The 24,012-nt window shown below is 36.8% G+C and overlaps 1 protein-coding gene across 1 annotated transcript in view; it reads right to left on the minus strand.

Annotated features, from left to right (window-relative positions):
- ptpn9a (protein tyrosine phosphatase non-receptor type 9a) overlaps positions 1-19,749 on the minus strand; it is a 42,225-nt gene extending 22,476 nt beyond the window's left edge. The window contains exons 1-2 of the mRNA XM_028449992.1: positions 19,305-19,749; positions 4,691-4,834 (exon numbers count right to left, since the gene is read on the minus strand). Of these exons, the coding sequence (XP_028305793.1) occupies positions 4,691-4,834; positions 19,305-19,337 (177 nt within the window). The 5' untranslated portion in view covers positions 19,338-19,749. The remainder of the gene's footprint in view (positions 1-4,690; positions 4,835-19,304) is intronic.
- Between the last annotated feature and the right edge of the window lie 4,263 nt (positions 19,750-24,012).

Below are 24,012 nucleotides of genomic sequence, written 5' to 3' on the forward strand. Positions count from 1 at the left end.
GCATGTTTTATGTGTGCCAAGAAATGATCAATTAGCATGTGTTGACCAACATGATCATGCATTATCAAATTCAAGTTACTTTTTTTTTATTATTAGCTCTTCAAATACATTAAATAAAAAGAAAACCTTCTTTATATAACATTGTATTCATGTAAACTGAGAAATTTGAAGATGAAAGATACCGTTTTGTTGTCATTTCTTGATGTTGATTTATTTTATTTTAAACTGTTTATAATATATAAATATAAATCAAATCAAACATTATTCTATATAATTTTAACTGTATAGAATTTAATACACTATTGTCTTCATTGAGAAGGTTTTTTTTTTTGGCTCTGAAAGGACTTTAATCCAGGTGAGATTAGGCAAAACGGCAAAATGTTGACACATTATTCATGCTAATGACAGCGTAATGTCAGCCGTATGTATAAAACTTCAAGTAAAATGTCACCAACTTTATCAAATATAAATCTAGCTCAAATAAAATTCATAACATGGCAACACACACACGATAAAAAACTAATTCTAGAAAGAAAAAAAAAAATGATCTGTGCTCCCCAGAAATTTGTGATTACAACCATAAAAAGGTTGGGAATCTCTGGCCTAATCCAACACATCTACAGTTCAATGAGTGCAAAGAAGCCTGGTAGTTTTCCTTCAAGCTTTCAGCCTCGTCCCAGGGGACAAACTAGGAGTTTTTCCCATTCACTGAAGTGCATCATTTATCTGTTGCAGCTGGCTGTGCAGTCACCTGATGACGTGCATGATATTTATAGCAGAATAACAGGGAACGACTGGAGTGAGGAGAGACCGGAAGGAGGACCGAGGAGTTTTTAAGGAAAACCATGGAAAAAAGTGACTTTTCCTAATTGTTGCTTCTCCCATTATGATATTTATTAGAATATAAAATTATTTACAGTCATTGTGGTTATAATGAAGCTGGGATGCAGCTCCATGGTTTGTAACAGAAAAGAATATATTATGAATACACAACATATACAAAATGCAACCGGTGAAAATATTGGACTAACTAGGCAAGTCGTTACAAATTGAAAAAAATTGACAAAAATAACCTGTATCTGGATTTGCTGACAAGTTTGTTCTTTTTACTAATTTAATTGACAGTAATAATGCAGGAAAAACAGAAAATTGACGTTGACCTTAAATATGGCCTTGAGCGAAAGTCAAGGTCACACATTGAAAGGAAATGTTGTTCAATGGTACCAGTCTGAGCCCTGTATCTCAATTTGTGGCCAAGTTACAGGGAAAAAGTATTTTTTTTTTTCGTCTTCCTGAGAGCGTTGAGGCCTCACTTTGTTCACTTATCTGAGGAGTTCTTGACCTAATATATGACCTTAAGCAAAAGTCAAGGTCACACATTGAAAGGAAATATTGTTCAATGGTACCAGTGTCCAAGTTACTGTATAGGGAAAGACGTCATGAACTTTGACTCCTACCCATCTTTTTTCTCGTAGGTCGTACAGCTTTGGTCCAATGAAATAAAACACTCCACTTGAGATGAGCTTTTCATAAATGTAAGCATCCAACTTGTACGAATTTTGGTTTCTGACACTTGATGCAACCTTGACATTTTGGTTCCAAAAAAGGTCGACTGCACATCCTTGACATTATGAGCCCTATGAGATAACATACGTGTCATTAAGCAAAGCAAGTGGCAAAAGAAAAATAATAAGAACTACGAGAACAATTTTCAATTGCCAAATACAATGAAATAAAACGCTATAAGGTACACCATAAACAGATGACAGAGAGGGAAGTGTTATGATCCGACATATGAGTTATGCGAATTTTTTTCAAATACAAAAATCACTAATATTTGCCATAAGCTGTAGATGTAGAAGACTTATAGATCATGTTATTCAATAAGTTGCAATTTCCTCCCAAATAGATTAAGTAGTTTCTACTCAAAGTGATAGAAAAAGTTCTACTAACTTAATTATGTGACGTTGGTGTAACATGGTCTTCCTTTTTGAGTAACTTAAAACACATTTAGCAATAACACAAGTTAATAGAATTAAGTTATAACATGCTAAGAATGATGAAGTCCTATTGTTTCAAAATAAACTTCATTCATATACTGTAGCACTTTAATATAACTGTTATCAAGAAGTACAAGTAGCCAGTCATCCAACCTTTCAAGTTCTGGAAAATTTTGACTTTTAAGTTAATCAACTTGTATATAAGAGCAACTTATGGCTAAGTAAAGGGTTGAATATTTAAACTAATAAACAGAGTTCATCAAAGGACGATCAAGGCTTAAAACATTGAGTTTGACTATATTTGAGTTAAATGAGAGATTCACCAGAATTGATTAGAGTGATTACAGGACATGTAACGATTACACATCAGTTGATATCAAACTGAATGCAGCACTAAAGAATTAATGTAGACAGAAGTTGGACTGGAATGAGAAGTTTAGCCATCAGCCAATCAAAGCATCAGCTTTGTTCATTTTCTTCAAAGGCTGATGGATTAAAAAGTGGATCCAAACACAGAAATAAATGGAGTAAAAAGGATGCTTCACTTCCAAAAAGTTTGAGTTACAAGACTGATTTAAAAAGAGCCTCAACTGTTTTTACAAGTTTGGCCCCAAAAGTGTCAGTTGAACACTGAAGAAAACTGGACCAATAAACCTTTTATTGCCTTCTTTAGGCTAAAGAATCAGGGGGCCACCATCTTGAATGGCCCGCAAAGCATCATGGGTTGATGATGTCATCCAGATTAACTGCCTCTGCGATTGATGGAACGGAGCATTCAGCCTGCTTTCCCATATTTTTGCGTAGCTTATGGTTGCAGTAAATAAAACAGGTAAAAGGTAAATATCTCGATCCAAGTTTTAAGACAATAAAATACGCCGTGTTTGGATTAATGCTGTCGGAAAAACACCGCATGCTTAAAGATCCCCATCTGTCTTACATCGAAGACGCACCACAGTGAAATAATAATATTTTACATGTAGTATGTTCATATTTCCACTGTTGTTTTTCCTACTATGCTGCTGTGATTTCCTTTCATGATTGAATATGTTATAATTAACTACTAATTAGGATTGCAACATATTCAGCTTGAAAAACATCTACTTTGGTGAAACTTGCATCCATAAGGCAATAATATATGAAGTATTGTTACAAAATATCATGTTTATACACCAATTCATTGTTTCAATATATACAGTAATTATACAATATATCATGTTTGTATGATGTAATTATTGGGGGTGGGAAAAAAAAAAATCGATTCACATAAGAATTGTGATTCTAATCAATTCATAAACTTCAAAAATCTATTTTTTATTTTCATTTTTTTCAAGAAAAACTCTGATTCAGAAGATCCGCTTAGAGTCTTTACTCTGGAAACACTGTAAACTGAACATACAAATACATATTAGTGTTCTTATAAATAGAAAATACCACTATACAAAAAGTCAGCTAGCTTCATGCTAACATCTATGGGAAAACCAATGTATATGCTCATGCTAACATTTAAAGCGATATGCGGTGATTTATATGACACACCATTTATGCTTAACTTTCACAAACAGTCTTATTTAGGAGTGTTATCACACAGTACACTTAAACATACTCAGTATTAGTATTAGTATTAGTAGAGACTAGTAGGCCATGGGCTTCTGATTACTACGGCAACAGTGTTGGGCCAAAACACACAAACTCACCCAGACCTTTAGAGTCTATGACACGATCCCAAATGGAGACAACAGCGACCCCAACTTACAATGTATTACATAGACCAGGGGTATGTGTACCCCAAGGGGTACTTGGACACATTGTAGGGGGTACATGGAAACATTGATGAATCTATTTCTAACATGCCGAGTCATTTTTAAGCCTCAGACACTGTACATGCTCATCTAACATCTTTTCCACCCGTTAACAATAAACGGCATTAATAGAATAAACACTATTGTGGCCTTTTTATTCTACTAAATTGTTACTAACAAGTTATGCAGATTAGATTTGTTTAGCATGAATAAATGTTGCCTTTTGTCTTGAGTTTGCCTTTGTGTGATTACATCATTGGAATCAGTTCATTTAAAATTATCTTATACAAACTGTATTGTTTTGATGCCATCGTTTGCCTTAACACAGTGTGCATTGTATCAATTTTTGAATCGAGAATCAGTTAAAACGAGAATCAATTTTTAATCGAATCGTGACCCTAAGAATCGGAATTGAATCGTGAGACACCCAAAGATTCACATCCCTAGTAATTATGTCTGTAAAACTTTGGTCGGCATTAATAACTTTGCTCACAAAGGCTTCAATATTTGTCTGAAAAGTGATCCAGAGTGCCTGTATTAACATGCATACTGTAGATAGAATGGCTAGTGTGTAGTGTTGTAGCGGCTAACAAAGCAAAATCCCCAAAAAATTAAATAAAATGTTATAGTTTTAGGCGATCGTGTGATATATCACTGATATCAATATATCACTGATATCGATATATCACTGACATCGATATATCACTGACATCGATATATCACTGACATCGATATATCACTGACATCGATATATCGCCCAGGCCTCCCGCCCATCCAACAAAAGTCAGATAATATGAATCTACTGTAAAAGCAGGCGTCCCATGCTTTATAAAGACAATCAAACACCCTAAATATGAATCACAGTAGCGTCCTCCCCTAACGTCTGCTTACCCTGTATGAGTGGAACAGGTCGATGGCTCGGAGAACATCAAACTTGCGAGCCATGAGGAACTTGACGGCCAACTCCCTGGACAGCGGCGACACTCCATGCAGACTGGTCCACTTGTTGATTTCCTCCAGAAACTGCCTGGTCGCCTGAAACAAGACACACGTCACCAATGTTGTCCTGTCCTAATGGAAGGGTCACAGAGGAAGGAAGTGAAACCCAACTCTAAACTACTTGATACATCCACGACTTTGCATATGTGGTGGGAGTCGACTAAGGAAGGGGTTCTCAACCTTGGGGTCTGGGAGGGGGGACGCCAGATGACTTTAAGAAACTAAGATTATTTTTTGAAGAATTTGAGCCATTTTTGCTTATTTTTTTTTTACCCTTTTTCTGCAACTACACCAAACTTGCCACATTTTTGCTCCTTTTAATGCATTTTTGCTACATTACTCCCATTTATGCCACTTTTATATCAAATGTTAATACCTTTTCTGCACATTTTTTCCATATTCAAGACATTTTCAGCACAGTTAAACCCTTTCCACCACTTTTCCCACCTAACATTACATATGTTAACCCATTAATGTCACCTTGAAATCCTTTTCACCAGATTTCATGCTTTTTTTTTTTTTTTTTTGACAATTTAACCACGTTCACGATTTTTCTTGCCCATTATTTGCTCGTTTAAACTGATTGTTCCAATACTGACACTTTGACTCTGTGGTTTCATCACATTTTCCATCATTTTTGGTCACTTTTAAACCATTTTATTTTTGATTAAAACAAGGGTTTCCATCTTTAAGATGACTATAATAATAAAGGTTCCTGGATAACAGAGGATATTATTCAGATGAATAAATAAATGTGATTATCACAGATTCATAGAACAATGGACCATCATTTTACTGACTTCATGGATGGACCCCCAAAATCTCTCCCCTTTATCCCGCCTTATAGATGGTCCTGTCTCCACATGACTGTTCTTCAATGTTCATGCCTGTGTTCAACCACCTTTAGGTACAGTGGGGGTCCCCGCTCTCTGGAACCTTTATTTTAGTCTAAGGTGTACGAGAACATAATTTTCACTACATTAGTTAGAAAAAAGTGACAGAACCATTCTACTGCTGCAGAGCCGAGGTAAAGGCAGCGGGATGAGTCAGCATAATAGACTATCTTTGTTAATGGATATATGAATATAGTTTAGAGGTAAAGAAAACAGGTCTGTGAACTCCTGTTGATGACACCGTGCTGACATATTGATTGGGGCTAAACACTGAATCTTTTAATAGCATGAGACAGTGAAGCACTTCTGTTGCTGCAGAGCACTGGGATAGAACCCAGTGGGGCTGGTCACTGGTTTGCTACCAGGAAGACCCTGCATGCATGGGCCAGTAAAAGCTAAAGAGCTCATTATTTCATATTAGTGACTGTAAATCTGAATATTGACAGCTTGTGAATGAAGTGGTTGAGGTCACGGTAAGGGAATAATGTACAACACTAGACATGGGCAACGTGCAGACCCCAAAACATGCACGAAATGACCCCAAAAACATTTAAAACAACAATTATTCACAAAATATCAAAAATAATCAGACAATCACGATTTGTGGCACCATTGTAATAAAAGCTGCTGTACCTTAGAACAGTGTTTCTCAAATGGGGGTCCGTGTACCCCTAGAGGGTATCACAGGTGTGAGATGACCGGAAATGATAAAAACTATAGAAACTATAGACCCCATGTGGGGTCGCCTGGAGTTTAAATGGGGTCGCAGTAAAAAATAAATAAAAATCTGAGCTCAAACATGATCAAAAAACGAATTTTAGAAGAAAAAAAAATAATGTTTTTGCGGTCGCCAGAAATTCTTGATATCAAAATGGGGTCACGATCGAAAAAAAGCTTTGCACCCACTGCTGTAAATACTGTTTTTTAAACATTTTTTCAAATGTGTGTTAACACTCGTTCATCCCATCATTATGCTCTATAGTTGTTTTTAAACAGTTTTCTATGCAAAATTTTGTGTCGGACAGAGGGGGTAACTGGTACAGAAATAAAAGGAAGGGGGTACTTGAGCCAAAAATGTTTGGGAACCACTGTCTTAGAATATAAGCACCTTCTTTTTTATCCACTTTAGTATTCTCCCACAGTCACAACCTCATGCTTTAGTTTGTCAGAGAATATTTGTTTCTGTTCTGTTGATTAGAGTATCGGGAAAATGGGTGATCATCACGACAACAAAAATACGATTAGTAATGATTGTTGCCATAGTAACCACAATTGATCTGATAGAGTCAATAGCCTAACACAACCATAATGTACAAACAGAGGATTTTTCAAGGAATGACCTATTGAGACATGATCTGTTAAAATACACTGAGCACATAAGTCAGTAAGAGAAACACACAAATACAGCTGAAATGTAATGTCTCGCTGAGTAAAGATGTGTCACGATAAACAAACCAGAATGATAACGACAGCATGTGAATCACTGTCTTCTTTGTCTGGCCAAGAAACACAAGAAATTGAATGACGAAAAACCTCTTCTTAAATATTACTAGGGATGTAACGATTCACTCAACTCCCGATACAATTCGATTCATGATACTGGCTTCACGATACGATTCTCTCACAATTTATTTTACAAAATGTGACTGTAGTAAAATGATGACTGAAAAATATTACTTTATTTTTTAGAAAATACTGTACTATTTTCCATTTATTTTTCATTGTCAAAAGAATCCCTTGATAAACTATTCAAAACAATGCAATTTAACTAAAAATAAATCTTGAATTAAATAAATAAAGGAATAATACAAAGGAAGAAGAAGCCTATTAATTTAAATTCTGGTTCTATAGTAAACAATGCAAAACTGCATAACAGATCTTGAATGTACTAATTGTTAAGGCACAAAATGTATTTTGTGCCTTAACAATTAGACTTAAAAAAATAAAATAAAAAAAAACGTCATTGCACTGATTTACGTCAGATATTTGTTTGGACCAGCAGAGGGCGCTGGTATCCCAGTGGTCGGTTGGCATGCAGATATTCTAGCAGTGAAGAAGAGATGCTATGCTAGCAGACAGAGCTAATAGAAAATTGTGACTTTTACAGATATTCACGTAATATTACAGATAGTCCTTCGGTGCTAAAGGGGTAAGGAATCATTTATGAACATGTTTAAGAGTAGAAGGAGGCCAGATAGAAAGTAGTAGCAGAAGCAGATTCCGCCTAAAACCTAGTGGTCACACGACCATTTGTCAACAAACGCCATGTTTGTGATGTAGTTAAAAACAATCTTGCACGTGGCAATTTCAACCAGTGCCCCACATTCCAAGATATACAATAAGATCATGCATCATGGAAGTTCAGATAGCTACACCTAGCGCCTCCATGCTATAAAGCAGCTGATGATAAACAAAAAACAAGAATGGAAAGGCCAGCGCAAACTATTTTATAATAGCAGGCGTACCCAATATGTCAGTTGTGTTCTGCCAGTAAGCAGTGGTGGACTGGCCTTCCGTCATAGCTGGCATCCTCCCGGTGGGCGGTCGACCCAAAGTGGCCCGGTCTGGTTTGCTGCTTTTGTTTTCTTGACATGGTAGCAGGACAGGTAGCCAAAAAATGGTCCAAAAGTGGCAAAAATGTGACAACGTGAAGTGGTGGCCTAGTGGTCAAAGACAGTGGGCTTGTAATCGGAAGGTCGCCATTTTGAATCTCACCCGGGCCATCATTGTGAGATGTTGAGCAAGTTCCTTCACCCCCAACTGCTCCCTGAGCGCCACACCATGGCTGCCCACTGCTGCTCAAGGGATGGGTCAAATGCAGAGAGCAAATTTCGTGTATGAGTAAACATATGAGACGATAAATAAAAGTGAAAGCCCCAGTTCTTCTTCTCAAAAGCAGTCAAGGGTAGCCAAAAAATGGGCAAATAAAAAGAAACCAGGTGGTAGGTAATGGCAAAGGGTAGCTTTAATGGGCAAAGTGACAAACAATAGTGAAAAAGGGCAAAAGGAGTGGTATTAATGGGGCAAAAGTTAGCTAATTTGGATGAGTTATTTTAAGAAAAGAACAAAAATTTGATGGGGGTTCAAATGTTTCCCCTTTAAGGTTTTCTGGGGAAATAATGATTAAAATTAAGACATAAAGAGCCACATGTTGAGCAACACTGACTTAATAACAGCTTCCACATGATGTCGCTGGTAACGTAGTGGGCTGGTCTGGACAGAAAATGCCAAGGCTGAAATTTTGTCCCAGTTCACCCCTGCCAGTAATCCTGATGGTTATGTTTCTATAAGGTAACTTTGACTGTAATAGTAAAGGCCGTAAAGTAATAAACCCATGAAATGACAATAACGGTATTATTAAGATTGTAAATATTCAATCAGACGGACAGGATGGGCCATTGGTTTGTTCCTATAATGATGAGAGAGCAGCAGCCGTCAGCACCCAGTGAATCTTCAAAAGGCAACAGAGGATGCAATGAAACCTTTGAACACAGGGATCCTCTTCTCTGCAAAGGCACAGCAATGGCAGGGATTCATGGGAGACAGGAAGTCAAGTTTCTGGGAGTCTTTGGGAACACAAAAACTGTCAGTGGCGAGCACCGGGCCCAAAGACAGGACACCACTGTCTAGGCTCAGGAAAGCCAGCGTTTTCAGTAACAGGAGGGCGGAGGATTTAGCATTCAAGGGACGAGGGAGGTCTGCACCTGACGGAGCAAAGACCAGCTTATGTCCGCTTCTCACGACATCAACATAAATAGAGAAGTTACCTTTTATCTCCAGAAAGATGAGATTTGGCAAAACCAACTGTAATAGACATTTGAAGAAATGATTTCACAGACTTGGCCTGGAAAAAGTGCTGCTTTAAATTTTGAAAGCACGGACAGTTTTTAAGGAAAAAAAAAAGGGTAATAAGTGCAATAGGGTCTCTGATTTTCTGCGATGATGGAATACAAACGAAAATGACAGAATTCACTTTCAGAAGCAGAAAAAGCTACATGACAAGGAATAAACAGTAAACACCTTAATAGCACGATAAACTGGTGATGAAACACCTGAATTTTGAAAAAACACTCAAATACTGTATCGATCAAAAGCTTTTAAGCTTTCATGAGGAAGAATTTCAGGCATTTCGATAATGAAATGTGACAAAAAAAATCGCTATGGCAACACTTTTTCCGCAATTACACATCACAGGAAGTGACGTACACGGTCACATGACCACTTCTCTCCGAGAAAACATGACACGGTACGTGTAAACAGAAGAGGAGACTGAAACATTTCTTAGCATTATACTTTAAAATTATTAGTGCCACATTAGACGTGAAACAACAGAGGAAAACGAGTGTTATAAGAAGGTTTGGAACGTCCGTCTTCCTGCAGCGAAGACTCGCGGGATGAGATTTCACGGGAGTTACGAGGCTCTTGCCCAAAGCAACGTTCAAAGCGCAATTATACTTTGTCGACATTAAAAAAATACTGCTTTTATTTTGTGAAAATCAGGAATGGAAACCCAGCTACTTACATGTTTTGGGAAAATATCACGATATTTTCCCCAGTAAAACATTGGTTGATTGTGTTGCAAGTGTTTATTTAGATGAGGTTAAAAAACAGACAATATCGAATCTCGTGCAAAATCTTGCGTAGCCGCTGTGGTATGAGATTTCGTAGTGCGTGATTTGAAAGTGCCCAACCATTCAGCACTTCTGAAGCATTGCATGAATACATTTTAAACAAGTGTTACATCAATGGCACGATTTGGGGAAGTTAAATGCGACAGTAACGACTTTAATTTGAAATGGAAAACTGGAGGTCCAAGAGATCTTTGAACTTAGACATTTTTACTCTGCAAATATCCAGAGCCATTCAACAACCAACTTTTACCAGGTGGTGAATGGGTTGAGATGACTGTCAGATTTTCCAAAATAGCCACATTTACTAATTATTATTACCCGACAAGTCTAATATCAAACTACTTTGGACAGAAGAAGAAGCAGCAAATGCTTTTCACATCCCCTGCTTTCTGTTAACACTCGTCCACGGACAACTTCCTGTCACATTCGCTCAGGTTTCACAAATTTCAGCTGTTCATTTTCTTTTTCTTAGCCTTTTAAGGATTGCTTGTCATCTCTAGCCAGTGGCCCTCTGTTTCTGTAGAAGTCAGTGTTGTTTGTTTTTCTGCACTAGAGGCCATTTCCGCCTGAGCGGAATTCGAGGATTTTTTCTGGTGTCGTTTTTTTCTAAATAAATGACAGAAAATGGAGGAGCTGAAGAGGAGTCTGATCACTGTGAATATTGCACTACATTTTAAAAAGAGATAAAAAAAAAAAACAAGGTTAAATCTTTTGAATACGTGATGACTGAACAAAATGCTGTGTGTGATTGATGATAAACAAAATGGCAAAACAGAATGTTTTGGACATAATGAGTAGTAATTCTTTAGCGCTGAAATCAGTCACGCCATGCTGAGCATTCCTTAAATCAGGGTTTCTCAAATGGGGGTACGTGTACCCCAAGACTTACGCTATGGCACTACAGGGAGAGAGAAAGTGGAAATGATAAAAACTATAGAAATAAATCCATTCAGGAGCCACTAAATCAGTGTTTTTCAACCTTGGGGCTGGGATTCCATATGGGGGTCGTCTGAAATTTCGAAAAAAATTCAAATAGATTTTTGAAATTTTGAATATTTTTCTTTTTTTTAATTAAAATAACGCAATCTTAAACTTCGCTTTGTGAAATATAAATCTAGTTTAACTAAAAAGCAGTAAAATAAATAAATATCTGAGTTTAAACATGACCAGAAACTAATTCTAGAAGAAAAAAAAAAATGTCTGTTGCCAGAAATTCTTGATATCAAAATAGGGTCACAATCCAAAAAAGGTTAGAAACCACTGCATTAAATACTGTTTCCTTCCACTTATTTACAATATGAGATTCTTTAAAATGTGTGTTATCACTAGTTCATTCCATCATTATGCTCTAAAGTGGTTTTTAAATAGTGAATGAATAGTTTTCTGATGCTACACGTCGATAGATCTTTACACTATTATTCCAAAAGAAGAACCGTCATATAATAGAGTAAAAGTGCAGCTTCAAGGCTTTACGGGAACCTTCTGACTTTTTATAAATAGACTTTTATATAAAAAGACTCCAGCTAACAAACAATACAGGCTTTTGGAGAGTGGGAGAAAATACCTGAGTACCTGGAGAACCAGCACAAGCATGGTAGGAACAAGCAAACTGCACAGAAAGGATCCAAGGGTCCATGCGGTGTGGGCCGATGTATCCTAAAATACGCTGGTCTCTGAAGATCTGTCAGATCATTGTAATTAAAAACAGATGGAGGCTACATGGTGGTATGGAAGCAACTGCATGTTATTCTAAATAGTTTGCATGTGCTCCCCCAGTGTGTGTGGGGGTAATTACTTCTTGCCAAGTCTAAAAATATGCATGGGTTCACTTCATTCTCTATCTCACAATTGACCATAGGAGAGATTGTGGGAGTGTGCGTATGATTTATCTGCATGTCAGCAATGTGATAAACCAACAACTACCCACGCAGTGTGTACCTCGCCTTGCTGCAGTCTAAGCAACTGGGATAGTTTCCACCGCCTTCACTAGATGAGCAGGGGTAACAGATGGATAGAGAAACAGGAGGGAATGGTAGGAGTTACCGTCATCGCATGGGTGGAAGAATAAAAACAGTTTGTTTGGTGTGAAATGAAAAGGTTTCACCAAGAAAACCACCCGTGTGTGTGTGTGTGTAATCTCTCAGACATGTAGCACGAGGTTACAGAGCAGTAGGGGTGTTCCATCTAAGGAACCTCACGATTCCATTAATCAACAATTATTACGATATTAACAATTATCACAAATTTCAATGTATCCAGGAAATGTTGTTCAATGGTAACAGTCTGAGCACTGTCTCACTTTGTGGGCACGTTATAGGGTTTTTTTAAATTTTATTTTATTGTGACGTCATGAACTTTGACCACTTACCGATCTTTTTACTGGTAGGTCGTACAGCTTCGGTCCAACAAAATAAATTACTCCACTTGAGATGAGCTTTTCAGAAATGTAAGTGTCAAACTTGTACGATAAATATTCATAGAGATATGGAAAATGTTTAGTTTTTGACACTTGACGCGACCTTGACCTTGACATTTTGGCTCCAAAAAAGGTCGACTGCACATCCTTGACATTGCCCCTATGAGATGACATACGTGTAATTAGTGCTGCATTAATAGCCTCGGAGGAGATTTAGGACAAAGCAAGTTGTGGAAGAAAAATAAGAACTCCTACAATTACAATGTTTTTGGCAATTGAAAATACAAATACAATTTACCCAAAAATGTTTAATTTACTATGGGCCAACTATATACACACTGTTAAGAGTGCAATACTTATAAATAAAAGTTAAGAACATTAAGCCTAAAGGTTTTGAGCCAGAAACAGCATTTTGTCAACATGTTCTGTCTTGAGTGTCCGCTGGATTAATTAATTCTAACTAATGTAGGGACAACTCATGGGGTGTCCACCTAAAATAACCCTAAAACTGTCCAGGTTTCTTGACTGTTGCGCACTTCTACGTTAAATTAAAGTATTATCACTAGTCAAACTAATTAAAAAATAAAAAGCAGCGCTGCAGGTTGGTCGCTCGACACACATCGCTTTCATCAGTCTAGTTTACCGATTAACGTGAAGCTGATGAGCCGCTGAAGTCTTGCTTGCTTGTTATTAAGGCATCTTAATGAAGCCATAGTCATGTGTTCGCCCCCTGGTGGTTGGCTGACTACTGCGGTTGAGAAAGTGCCTGGTTCGATATGCAGCAGAGCCGCATTTTAAAAGTAAAAATTACTGATGATCAGGTTCATTTAATCATGGAGGCCATAATCCTTATCACAGTTCATATTAAGTCAAATTTTACTTAAGTCTGAACGATTAATAGCATTTGTGATGTCATGAAACGTGATTTTCTAAGCAAAGTTTTAGTTTCATTCTTTTCTTGTCCTGTCTTGTTAAGTTCAGAGTGTTTAAGAAGTGCAATCCACATGTTTACATGAAACGTGAAGTTAGTTAGATATGTTGAACAGGTAAAGCCACATTTGTTTGCTTTATTGTTGTAATCTGTGCTTTAAAATGTATATTTTATATTTATTTAAAGTTTAAACAGATCTGATTGTGTTTATTATGAAACAGATTGATTTTTTTGCTTGTGTTCATTGAAAAATACATGACAAGAGGCCCTTGAAAAAAAATAATGGCATATTAAATCGCAATATTGAGGAAAAAAATTGCAATTAGACTATTTTCTAAAATCATTCAGACTTAATGTGAAGAGAAGTTTCCCTGTAAGGAAAGGGCTTCAACTTATAGATATGTTGCTATTTTTGATAGTCATGTAAAATGGCAGCCCAACGAGAATAGTGAAAGTTCTAGAAATATAGATCCTTGATGATCATTGAATCCTCTCTGTGTTCTTCAAATATCCATCTGTGGCTAATTATTAAGTAACTACTGACAGATACGCCTACTTTGTAACTTAAAGCTCTGGTACCTCCCATCAGCGTCTTCTGACTCTTTCTGCAGCCGTTTCCGGTTGGAAGAACATGTACATTTAGACGTTTTTGTTCTTCATAAATTATTTGGCTTCTCGACGTTGATCATTTTGCACGGATAACGTGAAATTATCATTCCGTTCCTCCAGGGAGGACACCGTACTTAGAATTGTGCACATTCACTATGGGATTCAAAGTAGTGCAACACGAATCCAGGATCTCACACACACACACACACACACACACACACACACACACACACACACACACACACACACACACACACACACACACACACACACACACACACACACACACACACACACACACACACACACACACACACACACACACACACACACACACACACACACACACACACACACACACACAAAATAATATCTCAAGAAAGTGTTTGAGTGCCAGTGCTGTTCTAATCTGCGTACACATGCAGGACTGCTGAGCCAAAACCAAAACAGGAAGTCAATAACGTCACTATTTCCCAATTCCCCATTGGCTTTCACTGCATTGCTTATGTCAGTCAGTCAGTCAGTCAGTCAGTCAGTCACAGCTTTCTCTGAAGCACATGATGCACACATGGACTCTGAAACAACCCCCCATCCCCCAATCTAAGGAGAGTGGAAATGTTTTCAACAGCTGCCTTTAGATTGAAGTTCCACTACACCAGTGCGTGTTCCCAGTAGAGTTCCTGTACTACAAACCAACGAGGCAGATGCAGATGTGATTATGGCATCAAGCACCAAAGCAGGAAATGGAGTAGGCAGATAAGGAGCGCTTTGCCGACCAGATGCCGAGTAGAGTCAGCAGTAGAAACCAAGTGAAGTTGAGGAACTTTAACTACTCTTCCACCACAACAAAGGCTTGGCTCTACTGGTTTTTGTTTACAGCTTTTCCATGTTATCCCCAAAAGTGCATGTGTTTCCTCTGAATACTCCAGTTTCCACCCCAGTCCATTAAAATGAATTATGGGTAACTGGGAGTTTCTGAACACACCATCACAGATTGTGTAGCGCTAATAAGAGGATTTGAAGTAAGCATGTAAAAGTAAAATGAATCATACAACACTGGAGTACCTGCAATAAAACCACTGGAAAACCACTGCACTGCTTGTGAAAATATCTGCATGGGAATGGAAACATGCACTGGGTAAACTGGGATTGTTGCCTGTGTCTAGTGCAATATCGACCAAAATTAATATCTCAAAATGGCGATAGACGATATAAATCTTGATATTTTTAGCTCAATAACATCTGAGCAGAAAGACAATTCTGGGTTAAATTTGCTGATGCAAAAAGTCACGCAGGTTAAAATAACATCACGGTGCTTTATGAATGATTAACAATTAAAAATAAAGAAATGTGTGTCTCACAAACATGGGCAACAAGCAGTCCCCAAACGTAATGCACAAAATGACAGCAAAAAATTACTAGGAAACAAAAAAAAAACAAACAGAAATATTTATGGGACAACAAATACACAAAGGAAGAATAAATGCACAATGGGACAACAAAAATACACACAGAAAACTACAAAAACATACAAATGAACACAGAAATACACAAAAGAGCAAAAAAAAAAAAACCACATTCAATAAACTACAAAAACATACAAATAATCAGAGAATTACATGAAAGAACATTAAAAATAAATTAAAAAAAACTACAAACACAAAAAAGAGAAATACACAAAAAACAACAAAAATATACAAAAAAACATACAAATACACAAAAGAACAAAAAAAATACAAATGACAACAAAATGCACAAAAAGAGGAAAAATGGGACATTTATTAAAAAACAGCTGCACAATATGTGCCACTTTTGGCTTTTTCTCCTGTATGGGACAGCACGTGTGAGTGAGTTCTGTAGGCTGGCTTGTTTAGGGGAGGGGCTGGGTTGGGACGCACTCGGTAATCCATCTAGCTTTGTTTTTCATGTTGTTGTGAAAGGTAGAGAAAACAGTGACTCCTAAAACGAGTACAAAATAAAATATACCAATATAAGCAATAATGTCATTTTTTATATCACCAAAATACAAAACTTGATAAATCTCAAATGTCCACATATTGCCCAAGCCTACTAGTAAAGTAAACCAGATAGAGATAATATGACTTCAAAAATACTGAATCATCAGAAGGGCAACCATTGTGATATGTATTTATTAAATACAAAATTATATAATTTCACTTTAATTAAAGGGTAGAATAATGAAGGAAAACTAGTCGTAATTATAGGATCATTTAGATTTTAACATGCAACTTTATTTTCCTTAATTTATGCAATTGTTTCATTTCTTTTTTTATTACATTTCATAAGAAATCATTATGTATTTCTTTTATTAACCACTAACCAACAACTTTAACCAATGGCAAAGAAGTAACATGTATTTTACATTTTTAAAAGTTATGTATAATAGTGTATAATAGCAGTATTTAATTTAACTCTACTAACGCATTGACTGTCATCTTAACCTTTGTAAGTTTGAAGCCTGGCAAATAAATCTGATTTATGATGGAGCTCATTGTTGACTCGTGCTACTGTTAGAACAGGCCTGAGGGCCCCTCACATGGGCCACGTGGGCTATCTGGTGCCCACAGGCCCCATGTTGGTGACCCCTGCATTAAATCCTTTGGTGCTTATTAGACATGAGATTTTAGAGCAAAACTCTGATTAGAATCACCTCACAGCCAATTCTTAACCTTCAGTTATGTAACCCCTTACTTGGAAAATGATATTATATAATAGAAACAACTGCTGAGTGCTCATCTGTGTGACTAACTAAAATCAACTAAATCATTCTGCTCTGATAATCAGGATCTTTTCCATCGTGGAATAATTGTCCCATTCTTCTTCTGACTTTGGGTTCATGGGGTGCAGGAGAAGCTGCTCAGAGCTTCAGCCTTCACTGAGGAAATGGAGAGAAGTTTTATCATTTCTTTTGTTTTATTATATTTCCAGGATCCCATATCTTTGTTTTTGATCATTTATTTGGGTACTGGGGACAAACACCTTTGCCCTTCATATGGTTACGTTACCTACCTCCCAGACGGGCGCATAACATAAATTGGGGGCTTGTCCAGGATCACTTTGGGGCCCCCCCCCCCCACCATTCTTACTAATTTAAATAGAAACAATCCCCATTTATAAAGTGGTTAAATTGGTGCATTTACACAGATGCGTTTAGGGATGTCCCAATACAACTTTACTACCGGTATTGATCCAATGCAATACTGGCACAAATCATACATATTTTTATTACTTATTTTGTAGGGTGGAATGTTAAAGTTCACTTCAGTTATTTTTTACTGTCAGTATATGGTGGGAACAAAAACAAGCGCTTATACCTGTGATTTTAGATGCAGTCTGATAAAATCCCATATTTGTTTCCTGGTTGATATCGGAACGAGACACCCCTAATGTACGGCGCCCAAAACAGAATTGAATGCCAGTTATTATCTCAGTTTTAGAGTTCATAATTGTTTGTTTTTTTAAAGAATTGTACCAATTTTCTCTTTTATACAGATGCCTTTGTGAAAAAATAAATCAAGTTCCAATTGCAAGATTTTTTTTTTAAGTTTCTACATGAGATGTTTACTGTACGCAAGGGAACGTGGCAATATTTATTACCAAAAAATGGCAAATATTACTTTGAGTAATAATTAACTGAGCTAATTTTTACTTGTATTTGAGTATTTTATGTATGACTTAGTTGCACTTGAGTACAATTTAAATCAAGTAATAGTACTTCTACTTGAGTAGAATATATCAGTACTCTTTACACATCTGGTGGTTAAGATGATTATCTTATATCTATATATCTATCTATAATGCAAGAAAGGTCTGCATGCGTGTGGAACGAATTTCTCCTTGACGTGATGTCTGTTTGACCGGAATTTTTTTTTAACAGATTCCACCCCAAACAAAAAAATATATAAAAATGAGTAAAAAATAAATAAAGATTTATTTTACTTTGCACCTGCAAATGTATTCCTTTATAACAATACAGAGTATGTACACCTCTTTGTACATCTGACCTTCATTTGCCCATAATTGACAACTCTACTTACGCCCCCATTACATGAATACAGACTTCCGATGGGCACTTTACTAGTTAATTAAATGGGTTTAAGTCTAAATAAACCCATATCAGTATATGGACCCCCTAGAGCAGTGGTTCCCAATATTTTTTATCCCGTGTACCCCCTTTGCATTTTTGTCAAATCATGTGTACCCCCCTTCATATCATAAGTACCATCCCCATAATTTCATATGCATTTTTATAAATGGAACAGCGGGCTCTCCTGAACCCCTAAATGTGACTCAAACACATTGGTTCCCTAAGGCTTAATCTACAAATTCAAAACAATGTGTGCAAAGTGTAACTTATTGAAAAAAAGAATATATTACGCAACTTACATTTGATTACTTCAATAGTAAATAAAGATGGTCTCCATTGTTAAATGCAGGTAATTATTGTCTCCTATTGTCAGAACTGTGAAAAAATGGCCTCAACGGCATAAAAAAATCCTGTTTAAATAAATTACAGGAAAATATAGTATTTTATTGAGCAATATTACTGGTAGTTTGTGGTGAATTGGCAAAAAAAAAAAAAAAAAAAACGAACATTTTTCAAGTTTTTAATCATTTGTTAAATCTGTCCTGCAATGTGCTCATGTACCCCTGATTGGGAACCAGTGCCCTCGAGAAGTTTAGTTACGCCACTGTTTGAGACATGATGGTTTTTTTTTTTTTATTTTCAGATTTTATGGCTTTATTCTGGCGCCATTAATTAAAAGCATGGTAGGTTTCACCAGGTCACAGACCCCTCCTCGTGCCCGGAGAGGAGCTCACTTTTCCGGCTAGCAGACTCGGCCTGTGTCGCAACAACACGGCGGCTGCTGGAGGAACTGACGGTGATGCAATCAGAGCTATAATGTGGCCAGAAATCGATACAATGTTTCCGCTCCGTTTCGCAACACAGCGAGCCATTACGTCCAGCAGCTGGGCCCACAGAGGTACAGGGCTGGAGGCCTACCTGTTCCTCCTCTGCGGATAAAGTCGCTGCCATGGTTGCTTCTCCGTCTGGTTTCCGATCTGCCGTTTACTGAGACGTGTCCGTTCCGTCCCCAGCCCCCCTCGTGTAAACACGGGGTTCAGGGCTTGTAGCTGAGGCTGGAAGTTACAGGCATCTGTCTGATGGTGCTGGTTCTAGTCCTGGTCCTGGTTCACCTCCCCAGCACAGCTGCAGGTCCGGTTCAGACGGAGAGTCCAGCTGATGCTGTGTCAGGAAAAGGGACGTGGCTTTGTTTGTCCTCAGCCTATCACCATCACACTGATCTACAGCAGCTCACACACATCACAGACACCATCCATGCCATGAATCTCAAGTTTTCACCCTGAACGTCGCCTTTATGCGCTGTGAGCGTGACACACACACACACACACACACACACACACTCACAAGGAGGCTGGACTGGACTCTCTCTGTGGTTGTATGTGTTCTGCCCCCTGGTGGCAGAGAGCAGAAATACACGAGCTCTACAACTACAGCCCCACCTTCATTCATAAAAAAAGGAAGAGTTACAGCTGCTGCGCAGCAATGGTCAGGGCCAGGCAATTTCTGACCAAATTAGGTAATTCTGAGTGTAGTTAGTAGTAGGGCTGTAGTCATCCGAGGAAATGGTTGGTCGACCATGACATGATGTGTTGGTCAGTCACAGAAGCACCTTCAGCACCAGGCTGAACCAACCACAGAATCAAACTGTATAATTCATCACTGTAACCTCACAGCTTTATTGTTGTAAATATCTGTATCAATATTTGTATATAATTTGTATTATTATTAGTATTATCTATCCCAGGGGTTCTCAACTGGTCTCATCCTGGGACCCACATTTTGTCATTGGGTACCATTTTTTTAAAAAAAATTTTTAATTCAACAAACCAAATTTAGTTTTTCAAAAATAGCTGTTAAAAACACACATATAATCTTTTTTTAGAACATAAATCTATATATTTTCCTGTGCATTTCACAGCAATAAAGTTTCTTTCAAATTAAAAGACAAGTCCAACATGAGACAACAAGTATTTATTTATTTTTGACCAGCTGTCTGCGACCCACCAGGTACAGGTCCATGACCCACTTTTGGGTCCCGACCCACCAGTTGAGAATCATTGATCTATCCTACTTTATTTTCTACTACTGTAATGTGTGTATCTGATCCCTTATTTATTTATTTTAGTTTTTACTTAATTTTACACTTATTTAACGTTTCTTCTTACTTTCGTCTTTGTTAAACGTTTTATTCTTTTATTTGTGATTATTTTCTGTTTCTGTAACATAAGCAATTTCCCCTGGAATTAATAAAGGAATTCTGATTCTGACTATGACACATGTAGTGATTAGTCAAGAATAAATGTTTCGGTGCAGAGGAGGATGAGGAGAAAGAAAAAGAAAGACACATGTTTAGTTTTGGTTTTTTTGGTGCTTATTTGCTTTTAAACACAGACTATTTATGATCCAAACCTCATTCAAGCTTTGACGAGAACAAGTATAAGTGAAACCTACAGGTTGGACAGACATGAGGTACAGTATTTACAGTTTATCAGAGCCCGACCTGAAACCGACAGCTTCACAAATTGACTAAGGCAGTCACCTGTGTGCAAGACAGCAGCTGTTAGTGTTTAAAGGCAGATTTCAAACAGCTGTTAAAAATTCAGTTATTATGTCAAAAATCCCAAAATACACATATTGTGCCGAGGCAGCATAGAGATGTTGGTAATTTGTTTTTTTGTTTTGTTTTTTTGAACAATGATTTATTGGCTCCATACGTGAAAAAGAGATGTTTTAAAATTGGAGAGCAAAATTCAAAATGCTGTAGAAAATCATCATTAAAAAAATCAGTTTTTGAGCTAAATTTCAGATATTTTTCAAACATTTACAATGACTCAAAATTAGTTGTAATTTTTTCAAAATAAAAATTAAAAAAAATTTAACATGAATTACATTTTTTTTTTTTTTTTTAGTATTTGCTTACAACACCATTTACAGTCAAACATTTTGACGTGTAGGCCCAATTTTTTTATAAATCAAAAATCTGTGTGGATCGTTTGTGTAAAAAAAAAAAAAAACATTAAACAAAACAAAACAAAAAAAAACAGAAAATTAAGCCATTCATTATCCCAAATGTGTTTTAGTTAAAGTGGTTTTATAAATGATTAGGAAATATATCACTGCGTACAAATCAATTGATAACTGTGAAGATACAGTTAAGAGACAGGGCATATAGAGTGTAATAGTCTTTTGTGTGGCTTTTTATTGATTATTTATTACCTTGCCTCATATTTAAGATAATTTACCTTATTTTGAAAAGATAAAAGTCGCTTGGTTGCTAAGAGGAAGTTTTTCTCAGGTTATTATCTTAGTTACGTATTAAAATTATACAGAAAAATGTTTAAAAAAAACCCCCCAACTCTATTGTTAATTGGAAATTAAAAAAACAGGATGAAAATCCATCCATCCATCCATTCATCATGCTTTAGACCCCGCCCACATTAGATTTGAATGTTTATTAATAAACATTATTGCAGGTATAAATGTCTGAATTAGTTAACGTATCAACACATATTTGTGAAACCTTAATTCTACAACAGAAACATGCATCTGTATGAGAGAAAACACCAAGAATAATGATACATATGCATGAGTAAAAGGTTCAATTCCTGCCTCCTCCTGTTTGTGTTCCAAACCATTACACTTTACAGGAATCACATGATCTCATTGGAAGGAAAGACAGAGTTGACAGTTTGGTCCAGTCATTGTAATCTGAAGCTCAAACACACTGTTGCTCTATAATCAGGGAAATTACCGGCTCCTGATATTCATTCTCGTGCCAGTCACAGGGTTGCATTTCCTGGAAGGAATAATATTGACGATCCCCACTTCATGACTTGGTGTGTGAGAGTAATCTGATGCTCGATTCCATTATGGTGTCTTTTACGTAGCATTTCCTCTCTTTGGCCTTTCCTTGAAAGCAAAGGCACTCCTCCAAATATAAGTAGAGTCAGATAGTTTTTTTTTTTGTTTTTTTTATCCCACTGAGAATGTAACAATAGGGCAACTGTAAATAATGAGACGTGAGAATGTGTGGCTGAAAAAGAAGAGGGAAGAGGGAGTGGACAACAGTTGACTTCCTGTCGAAGCAGCTGACATCATGACCTTTGAGAAAATCTTTGCTAAAGCCTCAGTCCAGCCCTGGCTACAAAAACAAACAACTGATGTCTATCTAAGAACATCAAAGACCAATTCAACCCAGCTGGAAAACCAGCGAGCTCCAGGGAATGATGATGATGATGATGACGAAACCACATATGAAACATTTGATATTAAGGAACAAACACATAAAGGGGCACCGATTTTAAAGTTGTGTATGCTAAAATAAACAGCAACAAACCACACTTAAAAAACATGTGTGAAATTATGTTACTTTTGACCAGATTTACAGCAATATTTGTCAAATTTGTGATATTTGTTTTCTCATAAAATTATGTCATTGTTGAATCTAAATCTAAACGTTAAATATTAAATCTAAATCTAAAGGTTAAATCTAAATCTAAAGGTTAAATCTAAAAATGTTAAATCTAAATCTAAAGTGCCAAAATAAAAGCTCATTCCGATGTCATGGTCTGAGTTCACATTGTACTGAGATTGTATATGCGCATGCGTGCACATGCGCACTACCAAAAAATTTATCAATTTTTCTTTCCAAAGTGAACGGACACGTGTTTTATTTGTTTATTGGATTATGTTAAGGTTAGAATGTCAGTACGGAAGTAAACTCAGACGGCGACACCGGTCCTGCCACTAGAATGGAAATTCAAAAAAAGGTGCTAGTTTTTTTTTTAGATGGTCATATAAAATGTCACATGATCTTGTTCTCAGCCAATAGCAAAAATCAGATGTAATAGCCTGGTTTTAACTCATAGAGGGCAGTCACTCTGACATTTTACAACTAAATACAACAAATGTAAATACTTTGACTAAAATGTTGAGAGTTGGACCAGGATCAGTCAACAGCACTACTTTATACACAAATATATTTGTATTCAGCAGGAAAAAGTGATTTTGGGGTTTAGTTACTCTTTAATATTTTTTAAAAGTAGGATATCGTTCAGGTGGTCTTTAAGGATGTGTGGCATTCCGACTTTATTCCTTTTTCCCCCCCGACATGGATCGTTAGCTTGAGACGTTTTATATAAGTTTCAAGATAAGTTTGCAGTTCTTTTTTTTTTTAAATACATACTTTTTAGTTATAACGGAGCTATGTCTGTAGTGTGTGGATGAGTGACAGTAAAATAGGTTTATTACCAGAATATAGAGCCCACAGGTGCTAGTGTTTTTAAAAGGGGCGGGGTTAACAGTGCCTGTTTGTGACGCAAGATGGCCCCAAAATGTCACACGATCTTGTTTTCAGCCAATAGCAAAAATCAATTGTAATAGCCAGGTTCCAACCCATAGAGGGCAGTCACTGACATTTTACAACTAAAAACACTAAACTTAAAACTAAAATTTTAAGAGTTGAACTAGGATCAATCAACAGCACTACTTCATACCCAAATACATTTGTAATCAGCAGAAAAAAGGCATTTCGTTACTTTTTGACTAAGTATTTTTTACCGTTTTAATTTCTATTTTTAAACTTCCTTGGGGAAAAATTAAAAATGAAAGTACAGTGGGCTACTAG

The sequence above is a fragment of the Gouania willdenowi genome, chromosome 6 (genome assembly GCF_900634775.1).
Source record: "Gouania willdenowi chromosome 6, fGouWil2.1, whole genome shotgun sequence".
Taxonomy (NCBI): domain Eukaryota; kingdom Metazoa; phylum Chordata; class Actinopteri; order Blenniiformes; family Gobiesocidae; genus Gouania; species Gouania willdenowi.